This window comes from Haliotis cracherodii, unplaced genomic scaffold, assembly GCF_022045235.1.
Source record: "Haliotis cracherodii isolate W230 unplaced genomic scaffold, xgHalCrac1.p SCAF_4, whole genome shotgun sequence".
NCBI lineage: Eukaryota > Metazoa > Mollusca > Gastropoda > Lepetellida > Haliotidae > Haliotis > Haliotis cracherodii.
In genome coordinates, this window is record NW_027266297.1 from 43,217,911 (window position 1) to 43,238,467 (window position 20,557).

The 20,557-nt window shown below is 40.0% G+C and overlaps 2 protein-coding genes across 3 annotated transcripts in view; one reads left to right on the forward strand and one right to left on the reverse strand.

The window, feature by feature from the left end:
* Nucleotides 1-2,555: 2,555 nt before the first annotated feature.
* Nucleotides 2,556-7,438, reverse strand: LOC139479208 (NAD-dependent protein deacetylase Sirt6-like). The gene is made up of 5 exons (XM_071262054.1): nt 6,989-7,438; nt 6,403-6,588; nt 4,560-4,942; nt 3,428-3,621; nt 2,556-3,100 (listed from the first exon to the last, which is right to left on the reverse strand). The coding sequence occupies exons 1-5, from the start codon at nt 7,350-7,352 to the stop codon at nt 2,926-2,928; spliced, it is 1,302 nt and encodes a 433-aa protein (XP_071118155.1). The 5' UTR covers nt 7,353-7,438; the 3' UTR covers nt 2,556-2,925.
* Nucleotides 7,439-7,747: 309 nt separating this feature from the next.
* Nucleotides 7,748-20,557, forward strand: part of LOC139478560 (WD repeat-containing protein 36-like) — a 28,742-nt gene continuing 15,932 nt past the window's right edge. Inside the window, exons 1-7 of one of the 2 annotated variants that reach the window (XM_071261084.1) lie at nt 7,748-7,967; nt 10,779-10,806; nt 11,403-11,503; nt 13,628-13,745; nt 15,167-15,354; nt 15,695-15,827; nt 17,016-17,191. In XM_071261084.1, coding sequence (XP_071117185.1) covers nt 7,824-7,967; nt 10,779-10,806; nt 11,403-11,503; nt 13,628-13,745; nt 15,167-15,354; nt 15,695-15,827; nt 17,016-17,191 — 888 coding nt within the window. In that variant the 5' untranslated portion in view covers nt 7,748-7,823. Of the gene's footprint in view, nt 7,968-10,778; nt 10,807-11,402; nt 11,504-13,139; nt 13,229-13,627; nt 13,746-15,166; nt 15,355-15,694; nt 15,828-17,015; nt 17,192-20,557 lie in introns of those variants that run through there. The other variant, XM_071261085.1, reaches the window with a different exon arrangement.

The window sequence follows — 20,557 nt, forward strand, 5'->3', positions numbered from 1 at the left end:
CAAAAATCAGCAAAAGCAAAGATATAAGTTGGGATGATCTTCATGAATGTTATGACCATAATGTTGACTTTAACAACACTTTGCTTACATTAGAGTCACAGTTTCATTGCTGGAATGTATGTTCACGTGTTAAGCACATAGTCATTTAATCTCTGGGGCAGCCTCTTCTCTCTCACTGGACCCTGTTGACATGGAGGTTCTTGGTATTCACCAGGTTTAGTGTGCCTTGCACATACTGGGGATGTGGGCGACAGCTGTAAAGTTGGTGGCTCATCTGTTACACGTTTCGGTGTAGCACTGTGTGGGGTGCAGCATGTTGGTCACCCTGTAACCATGTGGGGGTCCAGGGCACCCATGGGTTCAAAATATCATTATTCAGGTTGTTTGATTTGGCTGGTGTCTGGTACATGATGCTTGATGGTGCAACTGCAGGCTTTTGTTTTATCCGATTCCATCTAATCTTAATACCCTGAGTTTGAATTGTATATGATCTCTTGTCATCCCCAGTGATCACTTGCCCATAAACCCAAGGCTTCCTCCTTTGGTTTGGTGGTGGTTTAGCATATACACAGTTCTCAGTCTCTATAGGCACATGCTCAGGCCCTGGCAACTTCTCATATACCATATCAAAACCTAAATCTGTCCGTCATTTGTGAGCTCCTGATTGTCCAGTATAAAAAATACAAAGTTTGTCCATCCATAGCCATGGTTTATTACCATGTGCTTCAGATATCTGGGGTTCAGTTGTATATCTGATTACCTGCAATGCTTCATCTGGCATCCACGATCTGAGCCATGATATTTCAAGTTGTGGTTCCCTGTAATATTCTCTCTTTTCGGTATCTCGGTTCTTCCTTAAATCTCTATTACCAGCTTGAATACAATAGTTAAAACTTGACTTGAAAAATGCTTGAAATTTTCTTCCACATTTCCCCGATAGCTTGAGCTTGTGTCGGAAGACGCGCCATGTGCTTTTCCAACTTAGAGTTATGGATCTCTAGTTAAAGACTTGTCAACTCACTTTTCGGTATTTACAACTCATATGAGGTTTATCCCAATTCTGACAAGTTTTCTGACCACCAAGAAAGGATAAATCACCTCAAGTCATCTATTAATGTTATTAATGTTGATATCCACATTCTACCCACATGTGCATGCGGGTTGCCCTGATCTAACTCCCGTCAGCTCTCTTCAATATTCGGTCTGTCATTCAGAATTGTTTGCGTTATGCAAGCGGAATGTATCATAACGTTTAACCATACTAACTATATTAAAACAATATTTCACAGAGAAATCAGTGAGTAGTGATGTTATTACACCTTCGGTTATGATCCAATGGTTACTACTGTGAACACAACGAGGATAATTTTAAGACACAACACCAGTCTGATGGTGAACAAGGATCCACTTAGTGAAGCCTCTCTCTACGTCTGCTCATCACTTGAAGAAACACCAGCCTGATGGTCAACAAGGATCCACATGGTGAAGCCTCTCTCTACGTCTGCTCATCACTTGAAGAAACACCAGCCTGATGGTCAACAAGGATTCATATGGTGAAGCCTCTCTCTACGTCTGCTCATCACTTGAAGAAACACCAGTGTGAAGGTCAAGGATCCATAAGGTGAAGCCTCTCTCTACGTCTGCTCATCACTTGAAGAAACACCAGTCTGATGGTCTACAAGGATCCATATGGTGAAGCCTCTCTCTACGTCTGCTCATCACTTGAAGAAACACCAGTATGAAGGTCAACAAGGATCCACATGGTGAAGCCTCTCTCTACGTCTGCTCATCACTTGAAGAAACACCAGTGTGAAGGTCAAGGATCCATAAGGTGAAGCCTCTCTCTACGTCTGCTTATCACTTGAAGAAACACCAGCCTGATAGTCAACAAGGATCCACATGGTGAAGCCTCTCTCTACGTCTACTCATCACTTGAAGAAACACCAGCCTGATGGTCAACAAGGATCCACATGGTGAAGCCCCTCTCTACGTCTGCTCATCACACAAAGAAACACCAGCCTGATGGTCAACAAGGATCCACATGGTGAAACCTCTCCCTACGTCTACTCATCACTTGAAGAAACACCAGTATGAAGGTCTACAAGGATCTATATAATGAAGCCTCTCTCTACGTCTGCTCATCTACTGGAGAAACACCAGCCTGATGGTGAATAAGGCTCCAAATGGTAAATCACCATGACATACAATCCTTGTTCCAATCTTTCATATATTGTCATAGTTTGTTCAAATAATTAAAATTCAAACCACTTTTACAAATTCGGGTGTCCTGTTTAATATAAATATGAATTTTAAGAGTAATTGTCCAAGTGTTTTCTGAAGACCGGATTTAAGCAGATGCCACTGATGCCATAAGCAGGCCTTGGACAAGCAGGACCTGACACATGCTCACCTAAAGTTCAGTCAGGATATATATAAACCAACTGACAATTAAAACAAAGTTGTTTATTAAATTGAAGTACAAGTGCTCAAAATATCTGCAATAGGTCTATTTCATCATGTCATAAAAATAATAAATATACATACAAAATGTCTGAAGAGTGTGTAAATATATATATATATATATATATATATCATATATGAAGGACAATGTGTAAAGATGTATAAGAGGCAACACACAAAATATATTAATTGTGTCCACTATCACAAAATAATGTCTTCTTCCACTTCTAGCACATGGAAACAAAAAATATTTGAAAATTTAAGAACTGAACAAGCAAGATTTGGCCAATAATGTGTGTCCAATTTACTGATGATTCCCTGAAAGATTCCTCATTTTGAGCCAGAAATGGATGCATGGATACACAGCTTTTGCCCCGGCAAGAGAAGGAGAGTTACGACAGTCTTAAAATCAGAGTCTCCTTTGCCAGCACTAATAGGAGGCTACATAGCCTTTCCCCTTTCGAGTTACACTGGCGTCCTCTGACTATCGTAGTGCTTCATCCTCTTTTGTCTTGCCTCCTCCCACGTGGTCAGCTCCTCAACCTCCAGCACCCCTCTCATCACCTCCTTCATGAACACGTCGCAGTCCCCAAACACACGCACACCTCCGCCCAACTTACGGTCCATGTGAGTCTTCTGTCTGGAACACAAGACATGTTGCAGATTTTAGAAATTTTGTCAAATGTTTGGCAAAATTAGAGATAAAAGAGCAAGACTGCTTTAACAAAGCTTAACAAGCCAAAAGTGATATAAATCTAACAGGAGTTTATCATGTTGATGAAGCCTATGATCACCTGTACGGTACCGACAAACAAAGAATCATAATCAGGGCGAATCTGAGTTTTGAACCCACAATCATAGGATTCTGGCAAGACTAAGGGACATAACTCTGCAAATTGCAGGCCTTAATGTACAGAGTCACCAATGCTGCCATCAAGAGAATGAATGAAGAAGAAATGGTTTGTACCTATTGCATATAGCCAGCCTGTGTGGTTCCTTGGTCATCTCCACGAGAGAGTTAGCAGGGGTCACCATCAGTGTGGACCCCAGACACAGCATCAGGTCACTACATTCTGCATGATGCTTGGCTCGGTCAAGGATATCTTCTTCCAGGAGGTCACCAAAGTTGATGATGGAGTCATTGAGATGTCCCTTGCAGCCCTGACAATTACACATGAATATATTCATATGGTTCACAATATATGTCAACAAACATGATAGAGATTCATACGGAACACAGATAAATTCACTTGCACTTTATTCAGTACAGCTTATAAGACTACACTTTTGTTAATTTACAGTTATCAGTTAACAGTTTCTCAGACAGACAAAAGATGAAACAATCTCATTTTGACGGAACCAAGCAAATTATTGAGCAAATATTCTCTAAACCCTAAAATTGGAAAACAGTATCTATAAGGTTATTGTTAACATGGTGTCCAGTCCTGCCTTGTGTAAGTATTGTGTCTAATTTATATACACAGTATAAGCATCACAATTTGGAAAGATTGCCAGTGTAAACAGGATTAAATGGGCTGTATGACACAATTATAATTTCAATCATGAATAACCCATACAATGATGCAAAACATTTTCATTTACAGGGTCTATCTAATTTCTATTTTAGGGTGCTCTCTGTAAGGTATGATTTATTTATTTTTTGTTCTTAAATGCCACACTCAGCAATATTCCAGCTTTATCATGTTTATGATGGCGGTCTGAAAGTACTCGAATCTGGACCAGACATTCCAGTGATTGACATCATGAACATCAATCCATGCAATTCGGATATGATGACATGCATCAAGCAAGTCAGCGAGCCTGAGCAACCGATCCGGTAGTTGCCTCTTACGCAAGCATGGGTTGCTGAAGATCTATTCTGATCTAGTTCTTCACGGGTGTGAACATGGGGGTCACTGGCTGTGACAGGTAACATGTTTCACTTGATTTCTAAGACTTTTATTGTCATGTCACTGCACATGCTCAGAAACCTTAATAAGCCTATTGTAGATATTAAGAAAATCAACCACTGACACTCTTAACTTTAAGTACCTTTCATACCGGAATAGAAATGATACCAAACTGATAAATATTCAGACCTTTTTTTCACACCTGCGTCCAGTTCGGTGACTTAGTCCACACTTGTCACACTTTCTAGCATGAGGCGGCTTGGATACTGTAGACTTCCCATGATCCTCAACTTCCTCGTAGTACTGACTTCCTGTGTCATCCATCGTGTAGTATGGTCTACTGTAGCGTGTGTTACATTTGTTACAGATCTCAATGAACACATTTCCATGCAATTCTGACATGTTATCAGCTGGTACTCCTGACAAGCCATGTAGGCCATCTCCATTCTGGCTAATGATATACTTAAGGTAGCCTTTTTCCACTAGTTTCTGCATGGCTTCGTGGGTGTAGGTGGGACGGAGAGATTCATACGACACACCGCCAGGCTCCTCTTCCTCAACTTCTTCTTTGACTGGAGAAGAAAAGAATAACACAAATTTTTATTACTTTGTGCTAACAATGTTGAAATGACTTTAAAAAGTATTCTGGATGTTGGGCTGTTTGTTTTTTCAGAATTAAAAAAAGAGTGTTTCTCTTCCGAAAAAATAAAATGGCTTCATAAAGGGTTCACTCGCCGCATCTCTTGTACTGTTTCAAGGATTCCACAAATATGCTGGTCCAGAAGACAAAAGCAAAAAATAATAACTGAGGTCCAGTCATTTTGAAATCAGGCTTTAAAACAGGCCTAAGACAATGTTTCGCAATTGTCTAGCATATTTTCAGGACAAGTGATTGTTCAGTTGGCTATATTGTCAAACATTTCGAAACCTGTGGATATTGAAACTTCACTATTTCATAGCATCTGTAAACTATTGCTAGAACTTTTAACAGCTTTATACACAGGTGAATTAGTGTTCATTTTAAACCTGTTAACAGATTAAAGTAAAAGTGTGATTTATAGCTCCCTTCACTGCAAAACTTTGAGTCATTCAGAGTTTGATCAAACGATCAACAGCTGAACAATAATAAACACAACTGTCAGCAATCATGATGAACGCAAAGTTGTTTCCATTTGTGATTCAAATATCACACGTGTCTTGTGTAGAACTTTACAAAATCAATTGTTTCACCCCAGTCCTGGCAGAAACTAATAAGACACATGTATATAACAGAGCTCCAGATAAGCTTTTGGTGCTGTGGGTATTTTAAGCAAGCATTTTAAAATCATTGGGTATCAGTAATTCTATCTGGGTATTCAAATTTCTGTTACCCACTAGTTTTTACACATGTGGGTATTTAAGTTAAACATTTAAAAACACTATTCATCTAGTCCCTGCAAACTGGTGTCGTGTGGGTTCGAGAGCTTTATAGGACTCAAAAATACCACCATACTTCCACAAGAAAGTGTGATGGCAAATGATCATGATGTAACTGTCATGGCAAGGTTGAGCAAGGTTGATGGAATGTCGGTTTATAATTTCAAAATAAGTTGCTGATTTGCAAATCGAATACGCAGGGTTACTTCACAATATTTTGATGATACGCACAAGTTTTATTTTTGTAGCGTATCTGTAATGTTCGTTGCGTATTTGATACACTTGTATTTTATTTTACTGCGTATTTCTGCATTTCTGATGCGTATTTTACGCAGATACGCAGCTTATCTGGAGCTCTGATATAAACGATCTGATCATGTCATGATGTGGATACCCTACTCAGGACCCACCTGACCAGAGTACCCAGGTTACCTGTTCCAGCCATAGTTTCATTTCCAGTTTTTAATTTGAACAGAAAACAAACTCAAACATTTTGAAGTGACTGGTTCAGCAGGGACAGATTCATGCTACAATTAACACTGATCATGCTGACTGACCATGTACTTGACTTGAAGTCTAAGAGAGTGAATGGGCATGACCTGGAATGAACGCATACCATCATCGTCATGACTATCAGATTTCTTTAATTTCTTTGCAACCACTTCATCTTCTTCCTCGTCCAGTGGTTCTGCCGATGTCCCTAACACTGCATCCATGTCCACGGCATCCTGATCCTGTTGCGTCCATTTTCCACTCTTCCCACGATAATCACCGATACCTGCAGAGGTTGAGATGCCTGCACCTGAAACAGAAACCATGGTGATTGGTTACTAACAACAGGACAAATAATTCAAATTAGCTTTAATATAAAAAAAACTCAATAAGACAATATTCAAACTTCCTCTACAGTTTTTAATGCGCTCTGACAAGAGCTTGCGGGGCCGGAACAACATCAACATCGGTCTCTATTAGAATGCCATGAAGGCGTTAATCAGAGCTATTTTATAGTGACACCAGTAGATGTCAGCAGAGACCATTATAATGATTATGGTCTCTGATGTCAGATGGTAAATTCCAAGCAGTTCGTTGCTGTAAGATTTTGCAACCACACAAGGGACTGCTAATAATACAGTTTATGAACAAGTCTTGTACTTTTTAAGATAACAGCATAAATATAGTATCATGATTATTATTGACCGTACCAGTGAATGCAGTGCAATGTTCAGATGACTTTATGAGCTGGGCACATTTGGCTGCTTTCTCCTTCAGAGATTGTTCGGAATCAAAGAACTCTGTTGTCTTTGACGCTTCCTTCACCAAACATTTTTCTTCTGCTGACAAAACTGGTAGATTCGGATATTTTTTCCTCGCGCGTGACGATTTCGATAAGTCGTTCCAACAGGTGCGATGGAAAACTGCTTCTCCATTCCGTTTCCATTTTATTTGCAGTTTAGATTTCAATTTCTTCAGTCCGGCTGCGTTTGGAAGGACCGTTTTCACTTCCACATAATTGTCATTGCTTGAAATGTTTTCATTGAGACAACCAATATACATACACTTCTTCATAATCACAGTTTCAAACTACGGATGTTTGTAGACACTGCCTTTTCTTGAAGTTACTGCTGACAACATCAAAAGCAAATCCAATTTTAGAACAAACCTATGTGCCATAAACAGGTGTCTAAATGCGTTACCTCATTTTAATTCTTGAAATAAGTTACAAATATATCATATTTTGTGTATATATCAGTGTCGGTTCTCGTAACACGACAAATACTAAGTTTCATAAATGATATCCTAATATTAAGTTACAATCAATAATAAGTTGTCGTAAAATAATTGACCGCCACTGTTAGACTGGGCTCATGTCTAGCTAAAGTTTAAGAGCCAGGCTTGCGTCGCGTTCCAACAGTGGAACCAGTTTAATTTTATTGCCGGAATAAATACTGTTTCCGGTTTAAAATTGCACGTGGTGAATCAAAACAAATTTGCCATGTGATTTTTCTAAAGTTATTTCTTTTCAAAAGCTCAGCGACGATGCCAAGTGCTAGCAAAATATTCTCTGGATACCGGGCATTAGGCTATGTGAGCAATGACATCCCACTTGTTGTACGCCATCACCAAAGAGAAAAAGAAAATTATGTGTGCACCAGCGTTGGAAAATCATTCCACACATACAATGTGAGTGCAAAATACTGCAAATAGCATATAAATGATAATCCGAAACCAATATTTTTAAACCAAACAATAAAGGCACGATAAGTGAGCCCTACTTCCACTAATCTTATACGTAGGCTCAAATTGGCTAAAGAGAATCGAGAAGGAGCACCTCTAGAATACAGTACCACAAAATCTCGTGTCTCTTGTCTCAAAGACAAGCAACCAGTTTTTGTGAGAATCCGTCGGACGTGAAACAAAGTGCAATTTTACCTAGTCGTGCCTACGACGTTATGGAATTGAATTAAAAGGGTTGAATAGGTGACGGACACTTACGAAGGTTACGGGTAGGCATGGTGTCTCGTGATTTGGATAATAGTAAGGAAAGAAGGAGGCATGTGCATGGCTAGTGATGACGATGAGTTCGCTTTTGAATCAGTACTGAAAAAATGTAGCCGGTGAAAGTGGCTTGCGTGAATGTTCCAGGACAGTTTCCAATGGCCAAAGTATTGAACACAAAACCTTTTCATCCTTTTTACTCCACGTTTTTGTGTGAAGAATATTAGGAGCCACTATAGAATCCATAATAGCCACTAAATGCGTAGATTAACCTAACCCTAATGATCGTAAAGGGATGATTGATCATAAAGGGGATCCAAGGGCTAAGGATAGAGTTCGGGGTAACCTATCCTAACACTAGCGATATTTGCATGTGTTCAGCGCCAAAATAATATCCCCAATAAACTACATTCTTGTGCATAATAATGAAAATTAATGAACCGAAAAAATAATATACCGTATTCGACGTAATAAGCGCCCAGGGCGCTCTCAAAATTAGAAATAGGGGGCTGTTATTAGAATAATATTTTGGTGATGAAAAAAAAGTTGAAAGATATTTCGTGGTTTATGCGGACATCAGGAAATGTATATGTACGACAGATATTTTTTTCAAGAATTAAACTGCCCATAATTAAGGGTGCATATAAGACACGAGTGCGTATTATACGAGAATAAATAGGTCTTGTGTACATTGATCAATCGGAAGGGGTGCTAATTGAGATTGTTCACAAGCCAATATCTTAGTAAATATCGCCGTGGGCGCTTATTAGAGCGGGGCGCTTATTACGTCGATTACGGTATGTATATTAGCCACTTGAATTACGAGAAAAATGAAATAAAAGTGGTTTCATAAACTAGTGCTTGCTATAAAATGCGCTGCCGCAGGTTATATTTAGTAAACAAATATTAAAAACTCTCCACACCGCTTGGCGTATTCAATGACATTTTGTGTAGAGATGATAGATCACTGGGAGGAGCTTATGCACACTCGATGACCCCTGACATCACAGGGCATTGTTTCGCCGGTGTGACTGGCAACAAATTACTACAAATTATGCCATAGGGTATTATCACATGTTAAAAAGTTTGTGGTACTGTTTTCTAAAGGTAGGCCAACGAGAACATCCCCACACCTTCCCAAGTCAAGGGAGTTAACTGACTATAAAAGTCCACTTTCAACCATTGCTGAACTAGGCTGGGATTATGGAGTTATATTCTGGCTGGACTAACGAGTTTCTGCCATTTGAAGCGAATACAACTGATGTGAGAGGTGGAATCTGATTGGTCAATAGGACGGACATAGAAGTGACTAAACTCATAATAATGCAGGTGGTGCTACGATCGAGCTGGGAAATTTCAGCCTAGTTCGGCAAGGTGGAAACTGGATTTTTATAGTCAGTTAAGGCCCTTGACTCGGGAAGATGCTTGACCGTGGCAAGTTTTATTGAAGTAATTTAACGTCTTGAATTTTATCATATTATCAATCTAACACTCTACCTAATTACACTGAGACACACAACATGCAATCATGGCAATGTCAAGGCCAAGATTTGAAATGAGCACCAGAACAAAGTCTCCCTGTAAAAATTATGACATTTACCCTGACTGCTTCTTATTGGTGTCAATCATGCTGATACGGGGTTGAGCAATATCTTAAATTTTATCATATCATATGATCATTCTAACAGTATTACTCTAGTCACACAGAGAAAATGACTCAATTTCCCACATGGCACATCTTACAATGTCAATGCTAAGATTGGAAATGGGCACCACTGCATGGACTATAGTCTCCATTGGAAACAGTTACCTCTTTGCATCCCTGTTGCTGCTCCTGCCATGAAGCAAGGCCACAACAAGAGTGTCTTGAACTACTGATGAACATTCAGTTTTTGTCAAGGCAAACTTTTGTGCGTAAGACTTGGAAATGCAATCCAAGTACTTATTCTTAGATAATTTCCTGAGTCATTGTTGCTTTTCGTGATCAGTTACCTGCTGGTAATCTAGTGTGTAATTAAATAAACAGTTGTGTACAATCAACCTGGGAAAGGGCCTCCCTAAATGAATGTATTCATTGATGAGTTATAGACTGGAATACAGTATTAGACTACCGCTTGACTACCAGTGTGTGCAAAATACACACATGCAATGATTTGTTTTTGAGACATAGAATATTTCAGGATTTTTTGTTTCTTTTGAAAATGGAAATAAAAACAAAACATGCAGCATACTTTATGATGATGCAGCCGGTGTCTGAGAACAATGGCTAGTATTTCATTAAGCTTTACTTATGTCTTGTGTTTCATATGGAAAAGGTTGTTCGTGTTGCCTGTTGTGAAAAACCGTTCTGTTATCATAATCATTTCTATTATCAGATGATGTGTATGTCCTTTCTTAAATAAGATGGTTTGGGTGAATAGATACAGCAGAATGATTCACGAATGCATGTTTGGTATTGTATAGACAATAATTAATTTATCATTTTTCTGTTTTCAGTGCTCCAAACTTGGTATTGTCAGTGTCAGTAAGTTTCCTTTTATTAATCAGTAGAACATCTGTGGTCTAGTGGATAGTGTCTGTCCGGAAAGCTGAAGGTGTTAAAAGGTTGTATTGGTTGTTACTCTGCCTGGCGCTTGGCAGTAAGGGGATAAAACAAGGGCTGGTGGGCTCAAAGTCAGTATAATGTCTGCGTGGGGTATCATGTTAAACTGGGGCATGGTATCTCAGTGGGCTAGAACCATAAAACCGATGTTAAGTTGAGACTTGTACAAGCAGCCACACACACACATGCACACTCCATTTCACCTAATTAACCAATGACTCGAATGAGCTACAAAAAAATCAGATTTTCCACTCTGAGTGAGTGAATTGTGCTGGCCTCAATCCTATAGCAAGGGTCAAATTATCCTAACTCAAGCAGGTTAGTCTTTATATCCAGGGGTAGACACCATTTGTACAGCTCTGACTATTGACTTACAGAATTTATGTAAAAGAGTTCGATTTTACGAAAACATGAAGAAAAAAGGTAGTTATCAAGATAAGTATTTCATTCCGTTGAATTAATTATTTTCAAGTGTTTTATTTGTGAAGAAATGTCAACTGATGTTTTCTTTCATCCAGGCGATATTCATCCAGCTGATATTACCTGCCTAGCAGCTGATGCCAAGTATGTGTATTCTGCTTGCGGCAAAACCATCCAGGCCTTCAAGAAAGGGAGAAAGGTATTAGGAAGTCAACTGAAGTAAATGTTGCCTTAGTCAGCAATATTTCAGCACTGACATGGCTGCTTGTTAATAATCAAGACTGGGCCAGAATACCATTTAAGTCCAGATATACTTTTTTAAATGTCCCAGTTGTGGATAATATTTCCATGCTAAAGAATGATATATGGTTGTTATTGGACTTACACAAATACTGACAGATTCCAAGTGTCAGGTGGGCCACACGTTTTATTTTTCTGTTCACGGGTCCTACGCCCTTCTGAAAAACAGCTTCCCCCCAATTAAACATATAAATATTTATTTAATTACATCTCCTGCTTATAATATAGACCATGATAGACCCTCAGTATAAAATGTAAAACATAAATTCCATGTCCAGATCACTATAAGTCATTCAAGAAGAACTTTTCATAGATAAATAAATATATATATATATAAATAAATATATAAATAGATATGTAAATAAATAAATGACAAAGCTATTTATTTTTATTGCGACCGACCTTGTGCGGGAAGGCTAGAATAAATCCGTGAAACATAAAATTTAAAAAGTGTGGCCTTGTATGGGTCCATGGACTCAGATGTGTCATCACTGCTTCATGTTTGTATACACTATGTATCTCCATCATCTGTGAATAGATGTAGCTTCTATGCAATGCAGTAGTGATGTATTTCTAAGATTTGATCCACTAACGAAATAAAGCTGTGTGGAACACAAGGCAGTCAAATGCATGCATCTCTGTGCATGACCTTCTTTGGGAACCCTAGCACTGCATGCATTGAAGCATTCTGGTGAGCTGATGGTCGCAAGGCTATGGTCAGTGCTGCACACATCGTCACACTAGAAGTCTTGCATAAATAAGCCTGTGAAGTATTCATATTTAAGATGGCTGGAAAATCTAGATGTTGGAAGGGGTAAAAACCAGAGAGGTGTCTCAAAAACGTGAAAAAAATGCATGAAATGCTTAACGATTAGTGGAGTGGTTGGGCAAATGTGTTTATCAGGTTCTGTCTACGATAGTTTGTGAAAATTTTAGGAAATTTGATTTGAAATAAATGTTTATGGAGTCTTCTCCCTCGCAACATTACCATTGTCATTGACATGATTCATGAGCAGAACCAGCCAAACTGAACTGTTTAATTCAACTACCTTGTGTTCAGTAATTTGACAATAAATAAAATTTGTATTAACACAAGAAATGTCCTCCCCATGCTTGTGTCAACACTTGTGACATGTCTATAGGTTATGTTTCATGTCCAGGCAAATTGCAATATATTGTCCAAACTGCATCTCTTGGAGGTGACAGAAATCTCACCTTCCCGAGGCAAGAGAGTTAGCTGACTATAAAAGTCCAGTTTCCACCCTTGCCGAACTAGGCTGGTATTATGGAGTTACATTTTGGTTGGACTAAAGAGTCTATGTATAGTCCAATCAAAATCGTGCACCGAAATCGAAATTCCGTTCATTAACTGTCGTGCAGATTTCGGTCGATTGCAGGATTTTCAAAGCATGTGCACAAACAACTCGTTATCAGCAGATATTTTCCAAATCTTTTCATGTTTTTAATCAAGGTGCTCATGCATTTCGCGATGTAAGACCCGTTTTATCACAATATATATCTTGATTATCGATCAGATCGTCCTGACCGGACGCCGGCAAACGCAAGGGATACGAGAGGTGGAATCTGATTGGTCCATAGGAGAGGCTCAGAAGGGACATAACTGGTAATAGCCACTGGTGGCGCTACGATCGAGCCCAGTAATTTAAGCAAAATTTAGCAAGGGTGGAAACTGCACTTTTACAGTCAGTTAACTTTCTTGCCTTGGGAAGATGCAGAAATCTATGATAGTGTCTTCAAATCTTGGATTTGCCCTGATTAAGTGTCTAGGTTTGTCAGCACCATATCTGTGCTCAATGGTTTCACCAAAGTGGTAAATGTCTAAGACATTCATCACTTTAGGCTCCCTTACCACGTCAGGTTGGCAGGCCTGAAATAACAGTTCAAAGAAATGTTTACCCAAACTCGCTCATTCACTCACTCCAAGCACATAATTTGTTACCCCGCTGTACTATTATCTTTGGTTTTGCTTATATAACTATGGTATCATGTTTCAATATTTCAGGCAGTATATACCTATGAGGGCCACAAGAGTGATGTGCACATACTCCTGCCCTTTGGAGAACACCTGATATCAGTTGAGGAAGACAGTCACGTCTTTGTCTGGGATATTGAGTCTCAAGGTAAGGACAGCTGGTGAAGAGAGCTAACTAAATATTTTAAAACAGATACCACTGACGTCCCTTGTTCAAGGGCATGGCCAGTTCATATTTAATTGTATCTTATTTTAGGTTTTAAAACACCTTATTATTTTCCAAGACCAGGCTTGTTTTACATGTTATCCTATGGAGACTATTTACTGAGCAGGATAATATTACAAGGGTCAGAGTAACATGGTTACTTTCCTGTAGGGGTCGGAGTAACAAGGTTACTTTCCTGTAGGGGTCGGAATAACAAGGTTACTTTCCTGTAGGGGTCGGAATAACAAGGTTACTTTCCTGTAGGGGTCGGAGTAACAAGGTTACTTTCCTGTAGGGGTCGGAATAACAAGGTTACTTTCCTATAGGGGTCGGAGTAACAAGGTTACTTTCCTGTAGGGGTCGGAATAACAAGGTTACTTTCCTGTAGGGGTCGGAATAACAAGGTTACTTTCCTGTAGGGGTCGGAGTAACAAGGTTACTTTCCTGTAGGGGTCGGAATAACAAGGTTACTTTCCTATAGGGGTCGGAGTAACAAGGTTACTTTCCTGTAGGGGTCGGAATAACAAGGTTACTTTCCTGTAGGGGTCAGAGTAACAAGGTTACTTTCCTGTAGGGGTCGGAATAACAAGGTTACTTTCCTGTAGGGGTCGGAATAACAAGGTTACTTTCCTGTAGGGGTCGGAGTAACAAGGTTACTTTCCTGTAGGGGTCGGAATAACAAGGTTACTTTCCTATAGGGGTCGGAGTAACAAGGTTACTTTCCTGTAGGGGTCGGAATAACAAGGTTACTTTCCTATAGGGGTCGGAGTAACAAGGTTACTTTCCTGTAGGGGTCGGAATAACAAGGTTACTTTCCTGTAGGGGTCGGAGTAACAAGGTTACTTTCCTGTAGGGGTCGGAATAACAAGGTTACTTTCCTGTAGGGGTCGGAATAACAAGGTTACTTTCCTGTAGGGGTCGGAATAACAAGGTTACTTTCCTGTAGGGGTCGGAATAACAAGGTTACTTCCATTTGGGGGGGCTGCAAGAGATGCTTGTGACGTTGAAACTTCTTGTTACAACAAAGACACCCATACTTGGTGACTTGGCCTGCTCTGGTGTGTAGTTAGGGCTCAGTGACCCCCAATATTAGGTAGTCTGTGTTGGTAACCTCCCATAGATAGACAATTAGTTAAAACAACACAATATATGGTTGAGTGAACAACATCTCAGCAAACTGTTACCTTAAGGTGACAACAGGATAATCCCACAAATACAGGGTTGAAGACTTAAGTCAGTAATAACCTGATGTGAGATTTTATAAGTGAAGAAAATTAGGCTGTCCAGGTACACTCCAACACATTGGTGAATCCTGACACACTAACTTTTTTAGTCTTATCATAACATCTTTATTTTGTTTTCAGAAATCTACTTAGAGATGAATTTTTATAACCACTCCTTTGGAGTGACGGCCATGCTCCACCCCAACACCTACCTGAACAAGATCCTGGTGGGCAGCAAGCAGGGCATCATGCAGCTGTGGAACATCCGGGTCGACAGACTCATCTACTCCTTCACCAGCTGGGAGTCGCCCATCCTGGTGCTAGAACAGGTACAGCTTTCTAGTGTTGAAGGGGGCGGTGGTTAAAGTGTTCGCTCATCACGCCAAGACCCGGGTTCAATTCCTCACATTGGTACAAAGTGTGGAGCCCATTTCTGGTATGCCCCGGTGTGCCCCGTCGTTATATTCCAACACCCTATGCTTGTCTCCCAGTTGGGATTCCGAGGAAGAACAGGTCTCCAGCACACCATAATTGTCTCCCAGTGTGGTTTCCTTTGTGGAATGTCCCCCAGCTCTGACTTCTGTTTTCTGATATGAATCAAAGTACAGCACTGTGAATTGCAATAGACATGTATCGTATACAGTTCAACAGGTTCCTTGTGTCCACTAGGCTCCAGCAGTGGACATTGTGGGATGCGGTCTGGCGGACGGCAGGATCATCCTGCACAATTTGAAGCTGGATGAGACACTGATGAAGTTCACTCAAGACTGGGGGCCTGTGACTACCATCTCTTTCAGGACAGGTAATGCATGACAGGGGACAACATTCCTTGTAGTAAAGATACCATGATAATTGCACTGTTAACATTAGTCCATGTACCTGAATGGCACACTTTGAAATCCTAATTTGTGAACAAAAGAACCTTGTGATGATCTTTATTCAGTGTAGTCAGCAATAAATGAACTCACACACCAGAAAACTGGACAGACACATGGACAATGACAAATCAACCTGGGGATTCAGAAATGGAAAAGGAAGAGAGAAAACTTTCTACGTCACAGTTCTTAAATATTCAGGTTACAGTGAAACCACTTTCACTTTGTTCAGAGATGTATCAAAAGAATTCTTGTTGGCACACTTAAATTCCAAACAAGACACCTAAATATTTTTATCTGTACTTGAAGAAGTGATTTTCTTTTTTATATTTATCCCTGGGTGTTGATAATGAATACAAGACAAGCAAAACTACAATTTAAGTTCGATGCACCATGGTCTCATACGATATAGGATACTATACAATACACGATAAGCTTCACGCAATATACATCACTCTGTATGCCGCTGTGGGGATTCCAAGTCAGACTAGGGTGTACAAAGGAAGGATTAAGTCAGGTAGTCATGCTCCATTTCTTGGTTGATTGTGTGAGATCGAACCCCGATGCCATAGAGTGTTGCTTCATGGTCTAGTGAACAGAGCGTCTTCCCGGAGAGCATAAGGTCGGGGGTTCAATCTCTGGCCGCGTCATAACGAAAGACATTTAAAGATGGTGCTTGTTCTTACTCTGCCTGGCGGTGGGTATTAAAGGGCTAAAACAAGGACTGGCCGGCTTGGAGTATACTGTGTCTGAGTGGGGTTGTCATGTTAAACTGTGGCATGGTATCAGTGGGCTAGCACTATAAAATCAGCATTAGTCCAGCAAGCAGCCCACACACACGTCGCTACAGTGCAATAATCTGGAACATGGCGTTATACCCCATTTCACCTCACCTTGCTTCTGATGACATTTGATATTTTTATATGAAGTCTCTTTTTTGTTTTAGCAATCCAACTTACATCATTTAGTTCTAACATGTTGTGGGGGCATGAACTGGCCTAAAGCTACAGAAAGCAGCTTGAGACACAACACTCACTTATTCTCTCCAATAAATAAGCATAACACAGGAGAGCATGTTTTGTCCTTTGTTTATTTACCTTCACATCTGTATTCAGATGGACATCCAGTGATGGCTACAGGAAGTACTGCAGGCCACATTGCATTGTGGGATCTGGAAGACAGAAAGTTAAAGAGTCAGATGCGAGATGCTCACTCGTCATCTGTGACTGGGATGCGATGTCTCCCGTCAGAACCTCTCATGGTTACCTCCTCTGCAGACAACACACTTAAGGTGATTTGGTCATGGTATTGTCTTGAAAGTATTACCCCGACACCATGTCTTGTGTGGTTTCTGTTCTATAACAGACTGAAGCCTATGGTGGTGTCAGGGACTTCAGATTGTCTCACTGGCTTTGATTTTGATACAGATCACGTCTCAGCATCATGTACTGTTGATTTCAGCATTATTTTGTTGAGTTTTATTAGTTGAGCTGACTTAGGCTCTAGCTTCAGTCTAAAGGCTAATGTCACTGTCTCATGGTTGGTGTAAGATGTCACTATGATGAGGATTGTGAGGTGCCAGTGTTAGAGATAATTTTAAAACCCAACAAAATAGTCGGGCAGGTGACCTATAATTGTGGCCTGCCCAACTTTAAAGTTACCTGCATGCAGTCAAACATCATAAATATTAAAAAATCCTGAAAAATAAACAAATTGCATCTTGATTCAGTTGAGTTACAAGCCAGGGGCAGGGGGCAGGCAGTTATTTTTGACATTGTTGGGTGCTCACAGTGACTGTTGTTTGGATAGTTCTTGGCTAGATTACCACCTCAGCCCAACTCTCAGCTATTGTATGTTACATTTTTTCAGTTTGTAAAAGTAAGACGTTGAAAGTGAATGTGTTGAAGGTGCCTGTTTGCTCCCCTCATGGCATGTTGTCTGTCCATTCATTTCCATGTACATCGTCTCCTCTTGGACCTGTGGAAAGCACAAGGTATATGATGCCAAGACCATCATAATATGGCTGAACTTAATTTGATTTTTTTGCACAACTGTTTGCCTTAATCAACAAAGTTGAACAAACACAAACAAATATGAGTAAACAAGTATATTTCTCTGACTTTTGAGTTTCACACATGGACACAGTGACCTGATGGCAATATGATGAAGATCTATGTGTGGAGGTGGTCTGCCTGCTGTATTAGCAAAGTGACTACCAGGGACTTGTACATGTCATAGTTACTCTGATTGCCTCATCGACAGTGTCCTGTTTCAACATGGTGTGCCTGTACCACTCTCAAGAATCTGTTGTAATAGTTTTGACATAAATCCGGGTTGGCTTTGTATGGTTGTTTAAGCTCTGCTGAACCAAATGTTCAAACAAGCTTTGTCAGGCTCAGTGGTGTGTGTGATTGTGTGATATCATACCCCAGTGGATTTTGATCATGCTGTCTACCACTGGTTTACCTTGCCCCGTCTCAATATAAACAAGGGGAGGTGGGGTATCCTAGTGGTTAAAGTGTTAGCTCATCACATGAAGACCCAGGTTCAATCCCCCACAATTGTACAATGTGTGAAGCCTATTTCTGGTGTTCCCCGCCATATGATATTGCTTGAATATTGCTAAAAGTGGTGTAAAACTGTACTCTCACTCACTCACTCACTCACTCACTCAAGGTTGTTTCTGAGTCAAGACTTGATTATTTAGAAGTTACAGTCATATAGCTGGTATAATGCTGACTGTGGTGTTATACAAAAGCTATTGCTACAAATAAAAATTGGACCTCTGTTTGTGCTATTATCCAGGTATTTCTACATTGTATTTTGGGAATTTTAAGTATGTGGATGTGAAATATGGTATATTATCATGGTTGATGTTTGACACAAGTATGATATTTGACTTTCTGATGCCCTTCCCTGTATCAATCAATAAGCAAGTTCATTGAGTTGAACACATGATTATGGTGACCCGATGGCAAAATGATGAAGATCTATGTTTGGAGGTGGTCTGACTGCTGTATTAGCAAAGTGACTACCAGGGACTTGTACATGTCATAGTTACTCTGATTGCCTCATCGACAGTGTCCTGTTTCAACATGGTGTGCCTGTACCACTCTCAAGAATCTGTAACAATATTGAAGTTTGTGCATAAACCAAGGGTGGCCTTACACAAAGTTGGTACTGTTGGCCATCTTCTCTGTTATTTTTAACTCACCTGACTAAAAGTCATGTTAGCTTATGTTGTGCATCGCCCTTCATCTGTCTGTCTGTTCATTGTTGCCTGATCTAAAGTGTTCTGCCTGGTCCATTCTCTAGAACCTGTTGTAATAGTTTTGACATTATTCCGGGTTGGCTTTGTATGGTTGTTTTAGCTCTGCAGAACCAAATGTTCAAACAAGCTTTGTCAGGCTAATACTAAATACTAAAGAACGTGTCTACGGTCCCTCCGTCTGTCCTTTACGACCTCAGTTCGTTGGATGTAGGGAGGTGATTCACACCAAAATATAATCAAGTTTCAACAGTTTATTACAGAAAATAATATTAAAAAAACAAAAACTGTAACAAAATATAAATACAAACTCAACAACAATTACAAATCAGTCAATCCTATTCCTAACTAAAATTTAAACTATTAAGCCAAAAATCCTACTTACTTATACCTTCAGAATAAAACTCAGAAGCAGCCTAAAGCAGATGAACAAACCCCTACATAACTCACTTTAATAAATAATCACTAAATCATCCTTAACACAGTCTACGAGGACAAACAAACCACCCTTCCAAACCTCCTAACACAATCGGTCAATGTAGCTACATCACATAGATTACATTATTTCTGAATTAAATCCACCCGTCCAACCCACCTTTATAACAGTTTACCCATGAATTTAAAGTTGCCACATAATTTAAATCTTTTTTGCCGAAAATCACTAGGGATTGGGGAATTGTTCGACTTCCGAACAGGGTAATTTGGTGTGGTCTCCCTCACCTGTATTGATCTTCCCGATCATGCCAGGCCCCTCCTAGAGCATTCGCGATAATCACTTATATACTCACAAGGACATGTGACCTCTGGGTCAACACGTCTAAACGGTGCAGCCACTGGCTAATCCCGTCTGTCACCAACCAATCGGGGCGCTCTTACCATACGACCCACGACTGAAAACACTAAATCAGCATGCAGCCGACAAACGCACGTGCCCGCACATGGGGCAAGATCTGAAACGTGCCCTCCCAAAGCGAACTACATATCGGTAAGGAACTATTAACCACGTAAATGCTACCATCTATCCTACATAATCAGAGGAAATTTCAAAATTTCTACACACACATGGACACAGTGACCTGATGGCAATATGATGAAGATCTATGTTTGGAGGTGGTCTGACTGCTGTATTAGCAAAGTGACTACCAGGGACTTGTACATGTCATAGTTACTCTGATTGCCTCATCGACAGTGTCCTGTTTCAACATGGTGTGCCTGTACCACTCTCAAGAATCTGTTGTAATAGTTTTGACATAAATCCGGATTGGCTTTGTATGGTTGTTTAAGCTCTGCTGAACCAAATGTTCAAACAAGCTTTGTCAGGCTCAGTGGTGTGTGTGATTGTGTGATATCATACCCCAGTGGATTTTGATCATGCTGTCTACCACTGGT

Excerpts from the sequence above, each read along its gene's own strand:
- LOC139479208 (XM_071262054.1), bottom strand. The coding sequence starts at position 7,352 with ATGAAGAAGTGTATGTATATTGGTTGTCTCAATGAAAACATTTCAAGC. Across the intron at positions 6,589-6,988 it reads ACATTGCACTGCATTCACTG|GTGCAGGCATCTCAACCTCT; the intron begins GTACGGTCAATA and ends TTTCTGTTTCAG. Across the intron at positions 3,101-3,427 it reads AGGCTGGCTATATGCAATAG|ACAGAAGACTCACATGGACC; the intron begins GTACAAACCATT and ends CTTGTGTTCCAG.